We start from the raw sequence: 12618 nt of genomic DNA, 5'->3' as shown, positions 1-12618 counted from the left end.
TTGGAGTACAGTGAACTATTTATGAAAAAAAAACCCAGCTTGAGATGATTTGAAATTTGTGACATGGTGTGTTGTCTATCAGAAGATTGGCACATTGTGGTTATAAAGAGATGGACACGCCAGCAACAATGCTCAAGTAAGATGTGGTGCTTAAATGATGCTTAATTGGTACTAACAGGCCTATAGTGTGCTGAAGAAGTTCCTCACACCTTAACCCAACCACGACCATCCTAAACTGTTGATAAAAGGCTTGATGGGGCCATGTCTTCATGTTCTTTACACCAATTCTGACTCTAAAAAAGAAATTCATTTCTGAGAATGAATGTGGCAGTTTTTTGGCTGGAAGGGAAATAAGTCGACAACTTTTTACCAAGTTACTTTTAGGTAAAAGATACCAAAAAGTAACTTGACTGTCTACATATAGTCAAATGTAGACAGTCAAATTCCTACTCCTTATTTGAATTTTTGTTGTGTGTTGTGTTGGATTTGCATGTTGCTCTCACATCTAGAAAATTAACAATAATGGTGAGCTGCAAAGAAGAGAAAAGTTAATAATCTTAACCTTAAAATCACTTTGTAAAGTTAAATGTATTTTCACATCTGTGTAAATAAAATAAAATAAAATAAAGCCTAGCCACACACCTGCTGCCATAGATATGCAAAATGTTGAACTTGGAAGGTGTCCTTTTGAATTGTAAAGGTCAATTAAAAGCAGCTAGCAACCATCTTAGATCTTCCCACTGAGAATGTGATAATTAGGGCCAGAGTTTAAACTGGTCAATTAAGTGCTTGTTAACCCTGAACTCAAGCGTTAGTGTCTCGCAGTATTTAACAAGCTGCTTTCAGAAAGCCACACAATGGAGGCGTGTGCCCACACTTCTACAAGTGGTTGACTTCTCAGATAATTGCCCTTTTCTTTTCAGACCCTCTCATCATGTCTCACTTCCTCTCCCGTTATCAGTTTGTCAAAGCAGATTCCTTTCAGACTGCCTGGGAAAAAAAGAAGAAAAAAAAAAATCTGTGCATTTGCATTGACCGCTGATGTCACTCAGCTTAATTTGTGCACACATCAGTCCACAATACATGCACACACATGCATTAACAGCTGAATTACTGCAGCACGCCTCCTCAGCCTTCAGTGCAGTTTGTAGAAAGATACACAGAAACCTGGAGACAAAACGGTAAGCAGGCTTTTGCAGTTCTTTTTTATATATTTTTATATAATTATAAGTTATGTAGATCTGCTGTTTCCACAGTACAACACATTAGCTGTAACAGCGTTTTTATTGACATTTTGTTGTTATGTTATAATAAATATGAGTTACAGTCTTTACAAACAGGTTTATTTAAACACTTATTGCTTAATCAGTGATTTTTGCCTGCAGTTTGTCTTTTCTCATCATTTAATCATTTATTTTTTTTAATAATCATTCATCCTGATCACTTCCTATATGTTCATCTTATGAGAATTGGGGCTTGATTTCTTTATAGTGATTTCCTAGTTGGTGGAAATTGACTATGTACACTTTTGGGTACTTTACTTGTACTAAACATAAATTCACAGAGAAGTGTTGAACTTTTAACTCCCCTTCTATTGCTTTACAGATGCACTGCAGTTAGTCTGACGGCACATTTCTTTGTTTTTTGCGTTATAGTTGGGAATAAAATTTGTGGCAGCCAGGCTTTTAGACTTTTGACTTTTTATGGCATGGCTCAGGCAGTCCGGTTTGTGTTGTCTACCAATCAGAAAGTCGGTTTAACGATCCCCAGCTATTCCAGTGTACATGTCAAAGTATCCTTGAGCAAGACGCTGAGTGTAAATGTTAGAAAACACAAAGGCAGAGATAAAAGTGCTGTGTGAATGTGTGTGTATGTGTTAGTTGGGTAAATAAGACTATAATGGATAAGTCATATAATATTAATAAAAAAATCCTAAAATTGAATAGAAAGGTGCAAGTACCAGACCATTTACTCCTTATCATGTCACAGTTCAGTAATATTCTCAGAACAGTAATATTAATTTTGAGAAATAATAAGATCATTTTTTTCCTGTGCAGAATAAATACTTTTAGATATAGTGAAGGCAGATGATATTTTATTTAAGTACAAGAGAAATTTACTCCTTCCATCATTGTTTCTCGTCTGTCAGGAAATGCAGGATTCAGTTCAAGATTACTCTGATTTCTTTCAGAGCTCTGCCTGCATTACGAGTATACAGCACCTTTATGACAAGCACCTGTCTGAGCTCCTCTGATCAGGATCTGTTCTGCTCTCCATCCTTTAAACTCAAGAAGACTCTGCTGGAGCATTTATGTTATATAAATGGACGTTTATTCCACTTTAAGTCAGTGACTCCTGACTCTCCTAAATCTCCACTAAATGTATGTTTCTCAGGCATGCGACCGTCCATCTCCGCGAGTCTCGAGCCTGGGTTGGAGCGAGGGGTCCCCTGGGGTCGTGACCTGTACACCTTTGTAACTTCAGCAGCAGGTCACATGATGAGGACCCTGCAGAAACCCAAGAAGAACCGACCATCCAAGCGGCAGGTCAACCACCGTCGCTTCCTGCACAACATGATTCAGAGGTGTGTTTGACCATCAGTGAAACACTTGCAGTAAAATGTAGAACAGCTTTTTCCTGCCAGTGAAACTGAGCGTAAGAAAATGCGAGCTCCCAGATGATGAGAGGGGGAAAAATACAAAAAACATTGTTATGTAGCATTCAGTGTGTTGTGTGGTTTTCACATGAATGTGTACTTATTACTCCTTAAATCCCCTAAAATGATAAAGAATAAAGATGGAGGGTAGATAACATTTCATTTTTAAAGGAATAGTTTTTTGAAAATACACACTGAAGGTTAGGAGAGAAATTTGATAAAAATCTAACATATGTGACTTCAAAAAACAAGCTGGCAGGGAAGGTTCTCACAACACTGGCAAAAGTTGACTTCATCTTTCTAAAAATGTTTTTAAGAAAACATTTGAAAGATTTTTATCATTTCAAACCGGATAAGATTCATAGTTTAACTTACACATACATGCTAACAGTGAAAAACCATTCTCAGTTTAATATCCTAGAAATATTTCTAGATTTTATTGAGGCCTGAGATTAGAGAATAATTTGTCTGAAACGGTAGAAAGGTTGGCCTGCATGATTCTGAGCTGTTGATGACGTTACTCAAGAGTATCATCCATCCAGCTTCATCCTTAGTTCAGGCATCGTGGGGAGACTAGAGCCTATTCCAGCTGTCGCAGCGCAAGAACAACTGGACAGGTCGCCAGTCTATCATGAAGCTAACACTTCACACTCAATTTAGGATCACAAATTAACCTAACTTGCATTTCTTTGGACTGTGGGAGGGATTTGGTGAAAACCTGGACAGGGAGAACATAGAAAGGCCCCATCTGGCCGGTGGGTTTGAACCAGTAGGCAACAACCCTGACTGCTGCACCAACATGCTGCCCATGTAAGGCCATGTCCATACTAATATGTTTTTGTTTGAAAACACATCTTTTTCTCTCCGTTTTGGCCTTCCGTCCACACTGTGACGGTGTTTTCAGTCAAGGAAAACGCAGCGTTTTGAAAACGCTCTCCAAAGCAGATACATTTGAAAATGCAGTTTTCGCGTCGCAGTGTGGACAGCGAACCTGGAGCCTTTTCGAAAACGATGGCACATTTTAGTCATGTGACCAATTAAAGTAAGATAGCGGAGGGCATTATACAGCAGTTAATGCTCTATGTTGGTACAGGGCATTGAAGATGATAACAGTGGGTGGATTATATTCTTAAACTTAGTTACAGCGCTTTCAGAAAGACATCTACATTATTACATTACATTATTAATTATTGATTAATTAATTACATTATTATTTAAATTACTATAGCTCAGTAGGTAGAGTGGTTGCCCCATGATCGGAAGGTCGGGGGTTCGACTCCACTGAATAGCTACCCTGAGGTACCCCTGAGCAAGGTACCATCCCTACACACTGCTCCCCGGGCGCTGCATTGGTGGCTGCCCACTGCTTCAGTGGGTGAATGGGTTAAATGCAGAGGAGTAATTTCCCTATGGGGACTAACACATACACATTATTATCTACTGTTTTAATGATCTACAATTTTGTCCTGGTGTGTTGCAGCAGGGATACATAGAAAACTTTCAAGACACCGGCCTTTAAGTTTGACACCTGTGCCTTAGAGGATCCTTAAAAAGTCTTTTTAACCTAAGAACAAAAAATGGCAGCTTCCCCAAAACTGCTGTAAAAATACTATGTAATAATATTTTTTTCCACTTTAAATCACTTATTCTTTTAAAAATACTTCAGCCTGAGCTGTAAATATTGAATATTAATTATAGATTGGGGATTTTAAGCCTTTGAAGGCCAGTATGTTTAGATAACTCCATTGATTTTTAGTAAAATGGCAGATGGCTTGTATTTGTATAGCGCTTTACTCAGTCCCTAAGGACCCCAAAGCGCTTTACACTACATTCAGTCATTCACCCATTCACACACACATTCACACACTGGGGATGGCAAGCTACATTGTAGCCACAGCTGCCCTGACAGAGGCGAGGCTGCCGGACGCTGGCACCACCGGGCCCTCTGACCACCACCAGTAGGCAAACATGGGGTTAGTATCTTTGATCATTGTTTTTATTAGGCCCTGAGATGGGCCAACGATTAGCAGCGACATTCATTTTCATGCATTTCTATTTTTTCTACAGTGTCAGATTTTTATTTATTTATTTTTTTACAAAAACTGATACTTGAGGTCCTAACAACAAAAAATGCCACCTTCCCAAAAACTATTATATAGTAATATTTTCTTTCTACTTTACATGACACAGTCTTTTAAAATGACTTCAGCCTGAATTATAAATATGAAATATTAATGACAGTATTTTGGATTTTAACCCTTTAAAGAAGAATTAAAAAAAAAAAAAATCCTCTGGCAAATTATTTAGCTCAGCCAAAATAGCATTAAATAGTTTTCCACTGTTGTCCCAATTCATTGTTTCATTCACTTTTCTTCTTATCAACAGAAAATTTGCAGATATTGAAGCAGCAAACCAGCGGTTAGCATATGCTCTTTATTTTAAGGATGAGGACAAAGGCATGTCCTCTCTGTCATCACACAAGCCAGATTCACCTGACCAGTCAGGTAATCCATCTCAAAGTGGTGGTCCACAGGATGCCGATAAAAACAGCCTTCAAACAGGTGTAGATGGTGCCTCAAAGTCTATCAGTGTTTCCTCAAGTCAAGTAAATACAAAAAGGAAGCAGACTGAATCAGGGCATCTTTGGAAACATCACTCCAAATCGCAGTCCTCCACCTGCAGAGCTACAGCGAACAAACACAGGAAGAGGAGGCAGGAAAAGGGAAGCAGAGGTCATAAACCGGTGGAAATTAAACCTAATAGCTCCCCAAGAAGTTCTGACTTGTACCACGGGCCGGAGCTGTTTTATTTTAACAACGAAAGTCAGTCGAAGCCAGCCGACAACCACCAAGAAGACACAGAGTCGACTACAAATGACTTCATTCAGCTTGGCCAAAATGTGGACATCTCCCCCTCCTTCTCCCCAGAGTTATCTCCATTGTCTCTTGACTCTTGTGATTTCTCCGTTCAAGTGTTCACAGACCTCGCGGGCTGCACGCAGGCTCAGAAGAGCTACTTCGACTTCTCTGAGGGTCAGCTGACTGACATAATGGAGCCATTTTCCATTGACAATAAGGACTTAGGGGACTGCACTGACATAGAGGCATATTTTGAAAGCATTTGTGCATGCCATGGTGATGATGATGATATATTTGGAGACCAGTCACATAACTTTACCGAAGTGGATGATCTCCACTGTGAAGGTGAGTGTAGGTATGAATATGCATATGCAGACCAGGGAGTGACCTCAGACCACTTCCAGGGTAACCACAGGAGCTCAGTGACCCGGAGACAAAGTGCATACACAGAAGAGGAACAATTTAACACCTTTAAACTCTGTCAAAGTACAGACATCAACCATAAGCAGATCCCCTCCCCAGTCAGCTACCACTACAACATCGCACAGCTTCAGGCGTACCAGTGTTCTCAGGAGGAGAGCACCTGTATGCAAGTTAACTGTGAAAATAACCTACAGTTGACACCATTTGAAGGAGTTGCTCAGTCCTTCACTGTCCCACTTAACAACGCTGAGCTCCGCCCCATACCAACACCGCCTCAGGAAGACAACTGGCTGTTTACTGATATCCTGAAGGACAGAAAGTCACTTAGTTACTAGGAACACATGCCTCATGTTCTTAAAGAGAATCAGACTCAACCGGTCTCATACTTGAGAAGAAAAATTCTCAATGACTTCTTGTTTTTACTTTTGTTTAAAGACATTACAAATTTTTGGGGAACACATTAAAAATGCTGTCCTTTTTGTTTTTTGATGTTTTTGCCTTTACAGAACAATTGCCAGCTAACTACAAATACAGAAGTTCTGGGAATTATGCAATCAAACCAAACAGGTTCAGAGTAAAACTAAAGAAATTCACTCTGTGAATGTACAGTCAATGGCCACTTTATCAGGTATAGGGTTGGATCACTTTTACCTTCAGATCTCATTCATCATGACACGGAAACCTAATCTGATGGATTGCATAACAGCGGACAAACTCCAATCAAAGCTGGTCTGATATAAATCTAAGAATTTATTTATATTATTATGTATGTAAATTTATCCTTAAAAACTGGGAATTATGAGGAATGAAGAAACAGTATTTGTGACAGCTAGAGTAAAAAACTAATATAGAGCTGTGTACTTCAATTCTTCTGTCAATTACTCTGTTAAGAAATCTTACATTTATAAATATGTTCAAGATGGTTTTTTTTAACTTTTGAAAACATCTTTCAGACGGTGTCCTTACCAAGTTATAAGATTTATACTTCTAATTTGTGAATGCACCAGCTTTTAGATCAAAAACATCTGTAGGTGTTGTTCATATTACCTCATTATTTATTTATTTTTTTTTAGCATTTATTAGCTTACAACAAAGATCTGAACTATTTATTCTAGTCTTTATTTTGTAATTATACAGTACTTACCTGAGAGGTCAGTCCAAATCAATCTGTTCAAGAACTGTTTTGCAGTATTTATATAGATACTGTAAATAACTAGTCTAGGTTCTTCCTTGTATAGCAAACTTTAAACATGCTTGATTAGCTTTGTGAATTTTTATGTCCAAAATGTTTATGAGTTGTTATGAGGTGTTTTGTTAAAAAGCATGCTGGCATCACAAGTTCTTTTTGAAAAGGAGTTTGTGCATTTGCCATAATGTGACATACAGATGATCTACAATTTTTTTTATACCACCTTAATTAATTATTAATTACCAAGCAACCATGATCAGATTTAATGTTTTCTTGAATAATCAAGATTGTAGGCCAGGACTTCACACTGGATGAAAAAAAAAATATATGTAATTATTTAGAAAATGTTGCCACATTTTTGACAGATTAGGCATTTGTACTGTCTACACTGAAAAAAATAACCTGCTGGATTAACATTAAAAAATATGTACATGGTTTTGTCAACCTTAGTGTTTTATGTTATAACTGCACACATTTTTTTTTTGTAACATGAACATGATATTTTTATGTTGTTGTTATGCTTTTGACAGTGAACTCAGATGAGTTCTCCGGGTTTCCTGTTGCAGCTAGCTGCGAGAACTGATGTGAATTGCAAGACACATTGATTATTGACACTTTTGGCATAAAAAAACATTTTCAAATTCCACATTAAAAAAATTTTTTCACATTTTTTTTTAGATATGTCTGCATTTGTGAATAAATTTTTCCCAGTAACAAGACAGTATAATTTACTGTATAAATGTGAAGGAATTTTCCATATTTCCGTGTCCTTAAATCCCATTTCCTCCAGCTTGACCCCCTCCCTCTTTGATCAAAACATTTTGGTGGGTGTCATGGGGGTGAGGGGGGGTGAGTGAGGGGCAGGTGGGGTGCGGTTGGGGCAAGATGGGGTGTGAAAGGTGATTGGGGTGAGGGTCTTGACCCCCTCTCCTGTGCTGTTAAATCCCTTTTTTTCCCCCATTTTTGAAAAAACATTTTCAAATTCCACATTAAAAAAATTATTTTCACTTTGTTTTTTTTGTTTTTTTTTAGAAATGTCTGCATTTGTGAATACATTTTTTCCCCAATAACAAGACAGTATAATGTACTGTATAAATGTGAAGGAGTTTTCCGTATTTCCATCACATGAGCCATTTACTCATCTACTCAAAGCATCTGATATTGTAGCTGTTGTGCCGTGCCATCCCCCGAAACACAAGTGTTGCTTGTTTTATTTTTACCTCAATCAGTGGCAGCGACAAGAAACCCCTCAGCATGATTTATTTTTAATCAACATGTGTAGTGTTGTTAAATTTTTTTCCCGTGACCTTTACTGACTGATGCTTGTTCGTAATCATGTTTTTCAACTTTTTATTTAGAAAGAACTGAAGGTTTTCAGGCAAAGTTACACTTACACGAGTTTAAGCCTCATAGCTGATGCTAATAAATGCTAATGTTAGCCTCTGATTTAGGCTGCTAAAGTAAAGACTTTTACCCTACCTGACCAACATAGATTAACTTGGTGGTTAACAGACTATAGTGGTAATCCTATTGAAAGTTTAGTTTCATCTCAGCACATTTATAATTATATCCATTTTATAGCACATAGAAATGTTTAGTGAATATTTGCAGACAGACACATTCCCGCTGAAACTGTGTTTTTCCTTCAATATTTATTGAAAATATAATTTATGAAATGCTGAGCAGCATTTTTAGTATGTACACTTAAATAAATCGAAACGATCAATTAGTATTCATGATGTTTTTTTCTTCACAGCAGAGTATATTTTTGTGACCCTGTTGCGCTAATGTGATTAAACAATAATACTTATAACTAAATAAGACCAGGAGTGACATGTTTAGCCGCATGTTCTCCTTAAATTGCTGGCTGTCTGAGTGGTGTCCCAGAAACGATGTGGGCTTCATAGATAATTGGCAAACCTTCTGGAGGAAACCTGGTCTTGTTAGGAGAGACGGCATCCATCCCACTTTGGATGGAGCAGCTCTCATTTCTAGAAATATGGACAAATTTATTAAACCCCCCAAAATATGACTATCCAGAGTTGGGACCAGGAAGCAGAGTTGCAGTCTTACACGCCTCTCTGCAGCTTCTCTCCTCCTGCTACCCCCCCAAAAACCCATCTCCATAGAGACTGTGTCAGCTTCCAAAAAGACAAAAAACAAACTAAAAACCAGCAACAAACAACTTAAACATAAACAATCAAAAAGAAAGAACAATACAGTATCCACATCTGAACCAAAGAGTAAAACAGTGAAATGTGGATTATTAAATATTAGGTCTCTCTCCTCCAAGTCTCTGTTAGTACATGACTTAATGATTGATGAACAAATTGATTTACTCTGCCTTACAGAAACCTGGTTGCAGCAGGATGATTATGTTAGTTTAAATGAATCAACACCCCCGAGTCATTCTAACTACCAGAAACCTCGAAGCACAGGCCGAGGGGGCGGTGTGGCAGCAATTTTTCACACCAGCCTATTAATTAATGAAAGACCAAGACAGACTTTTAATTCATTTGAAAGCCTGATGCTTAACATTGTCCACCCCAGCTGTGAAACTCAGAAACCAGTCTTACTTGTTATCATCTATCGTCCACCTGGGCCTTACACAGAGTTTCTGTCTGATTTCTCAGACTTTATATCTAATTTAGTTCTGAGCTCAAATAAAATAATTATTGTGGGTGATTTTAACATCCATGTAGATGCTAAAAATGACAGCCTCAACATGGCATTTAGTCTGTTATTAGACTCAATTGGCTTCTCTCAAAATGTAAAAGAACCCACCCACCACTTTAATCACACTCTAGATCTTGTTTTAACATATGGCATAGAAACTGAACATTTAACAGTGTTTCCTGAAAACCCTCTCCTGTCTGATCATTTCCTGATAACATTTACATTTACAATAATTGATTACACAGCGGTGGAGAGTAGATTTTATCAAAGTAGATGTCTTTCTGAAAGCGCTGTAACTAAGTTTAAGAATATAATCCACCCACTGTTATCATCTTCAATGCCCTGTACCAACACAGAGCAGAGCAGCTATCTGAACGCTACCCCAACAGAGGTCGATTATCTTGTTAATAATTTCACCTCCTCACTACGTACGACTCTGGATACTGTAGCTCCAGTGAAAACTAAAGTCTCTAATCAGAAGTACCTGACTCCGTGGTATAATTCTCAAACACGTACCCTAAAGCAGATGACTCGTAATCTGGAGAGGAAATGGCGTGTCACAAATTTAGAGGATCATCATTTAGCCTGGAGAAATAGTTTGCTGCTTTATAAGAAAGCCCTCCGCAAAGCCAGAACATCTTACTATTCATCACTGATTGAAGAAAATAAGAACAACCCCAGGTTTCTCTTCAGCACTGTAGCCAGGCTGACAAAGAGTCAGAGCTCTGTTGAGCCAACCATCCCTTTAACGTTAACTAGTAATGACTTCATGAACTTCTTCACAAATAAAATTTTTATCATTAGAGAAAAAATTACCAGTAATCATCCCACAGATGTAATATTATCTACAGCTACTCTTAGTACCATTGATGTTAAGTTAGACTCTTTTTCTCCAATTGATCTTTCTGAGTTAACTTCAATAATTACTTCCTCCAAACCATCAACGTGTCTTTTAGACCCCATTCCTACAAAACTGCTCAAAGAAGTCCTGCCATTGATTAATTCTTCGATCTTAAATATGATCAACCTATCTCTAATGGTCGGCTATGTACCACGGGCCTTCAAGCTGGCTGTGGTTAAACCTTTACTCAAAAAGCCATCTCTAGACCCAGCAGTCTTAGCTAATTATAGGCCAATCTCCAACCTTCCTTTCATATCAAAAATCCTTGAAAGAGTAGTTGTCAAACAGCTAACAGATCATCTGCAGAGGAATGGTTTATTTGAAGAGTTTCAGTCAGGTTTCAGAGCTCATCACAGCACAGAAACAGCTTTAGTGAAGGTTACAAATGATCTTCTTATGGCCTCTGACAGTGGACTCATCTCTGTGCTTGTCCTGCTAGACCTCAGTGCAGCGTTCGATACTGTCGACCATAATATCCTATTAGAGCGATTAGAACATGCTGTAGGTATTACAGGTACTGCACTGCAGTGGTTTGTATCATATCTATCTAATAGACTCCAATTTGTGCATGTAAATGGAGAGTCCTCTTCACCCACTGAGGTTAATTATGGAGTTCCACAGGGTTCAGTGCTAGGACCAATTCTGTTTACATTATACATGCTTCCCTTAGGCAGCATCATTAGAAGACATAGCATACATTTTCACTGCTATGCAGATGACACCCAGCTCTATCTGTCCATGAAGCCAGATAACACACACCAATTAGTTAAACTGCAGGAATGTCTTAAAGACATAAAGACCTGGATGGCCGCTAACTTTCTGCTTCTTAATTCAGATAAAACTGAGGTTATTGTACTCGGCCCTGAAAATCTTAGAAATATGGTATCTAACCAGATTCATACTCTGGATGGCATTACCTTGGCCTCCAGTAACGCTGTGAGGAACCTTGGAGTCATTTTTGACCAGGACATGTCCTTCAACGCACATATTAAACAAATATGTAAGACTGCTTTCTTCCATTTGCGCAACATCTCTAAAATTAGAAATATCCTGTCTCAGAGTGACGCTGAAAAACTAGTTCATGCATTTATTACTTCCAGGCTGGACTACTGTAATTCATTATTATCAGGATGTCCAAAAAACTCACTGAAAAGCCTTCAGCTAATCCAAAATGCTGCAGCAAGAGTACTGACAGGGACTAGAAGGAGAGAGCATATTTCTCCTGTTTTGGCTTCCCTTCATTGGCTTCCTGTTAAATCCAGAATTGAATTCAAAATCCTGCTCCTCACATACAAGGTCTTAAATAATCAGGCCCCATCTTATCTTAATGACCTTGTAGTACCATATCACCCTATTAGAGCACTTCGCTCTCGCTCTGCAGGCCTACTTGTTGTTCCTAGAGTATTTAAAAGTAGAATGGGAGGCAGAGCCTTCAGTTTTCAGGCCCCTCTTCTGTGGAACCAGCTTCCAGTTTGGATTCGGGAGACAGAAACTATCTCTACTTTTAAGATTAGGCTTAAAACTTTCCTTTTTGCTAAAGCATATAGTTAGGGCTGGACCAGGTGACCCTGAATCCTCCCTTAGTTATGCTGCAATAGACGTAGGCTGCCGGGGGATTCCCATGATGCATTGAGTTTTTCCTTTCCAGTCACCTTTCTCACTCACTATGTATTAATAGACCTCTCTGCATTGAATCATATCTGTTATTAACCTCTGTCTCTCTTCCACAGCATGTCTTTTATCCTGTCTTCCTTCTCTCACCCCAACCGGTCGCAGCAGATGGCCGCCCCTCCCTGAGCCTGGTTCTGCCGGAGGTTTCTTCCTGTTAAAAGGGAGTTTTTCCTTCCCACTGTCGCCAAAGTGCTTGCTCATAGGGGGTCATATGATTGTTGGGTTTTTCTCTGTATCTATGAAG

General features: G+C 38.6%; 1 protein-coding gene across 1 annotated transcript; it reads left to right on the top strand.

The window, feature by feature from the left end:
- The first annotated feature begins 2396 nt into the window (after positions 1-2396).
- c16h19orf85 (chromosome 16 C19orf85 homolog) lies at positions 2397-6272 on the top strand. The gene is made up of 2 exons (XM_084942674.1): positions 2397-2584; positions 5042-6272. The coding sequence occupies exons 1-2, from the start codon at positions 2397-2399 to the stop codon at positions 6270-6272; spliced, it is 1419 nt and encodes a 472-aa protein (XP_084798800.1).
- The last annotated feature ends 6346 nt before the right edge of the window (positions 6273-12618 follow it).

The sequence above is a fragment of the Perissodus microlepis genome, chromosome 11 (genome assembly GCF_051167445.1).
Source record: "Perissodus microlepis isolate ML-2025 ecotype Zambia chromosome 11, ASM5116744v1, whole genome shotgun sequence".
Classification (NCBI taxonomy): domain Eukaryota; kingdom Metazoa; phylum Chordata; class Actinopteri; order Cichliformes; family Cichlidae; genus Perissodus; species Perissodus microlepis.
Note: the sequence above shows the minus strand (reverse complement) of the source record. Positions and strands in the feature narration are given on the sequence as shown.

Coding starts and splice junctions, on each gene's coding strand:
- c16h19orf85 (XM_084942674.1), top strand. CDS start 2,397: ATGCGACCGTCCATCTCCGCGAGTCTCGAGCCTGGGTTGGAGCGAGGG. Junction 2,585..5,041: donor CTGCACAACATGATTCAGAG/GTGTGTTTGACC, acceptor TCTTATCAACAG/AAAATTTGCAGATATTGAAG.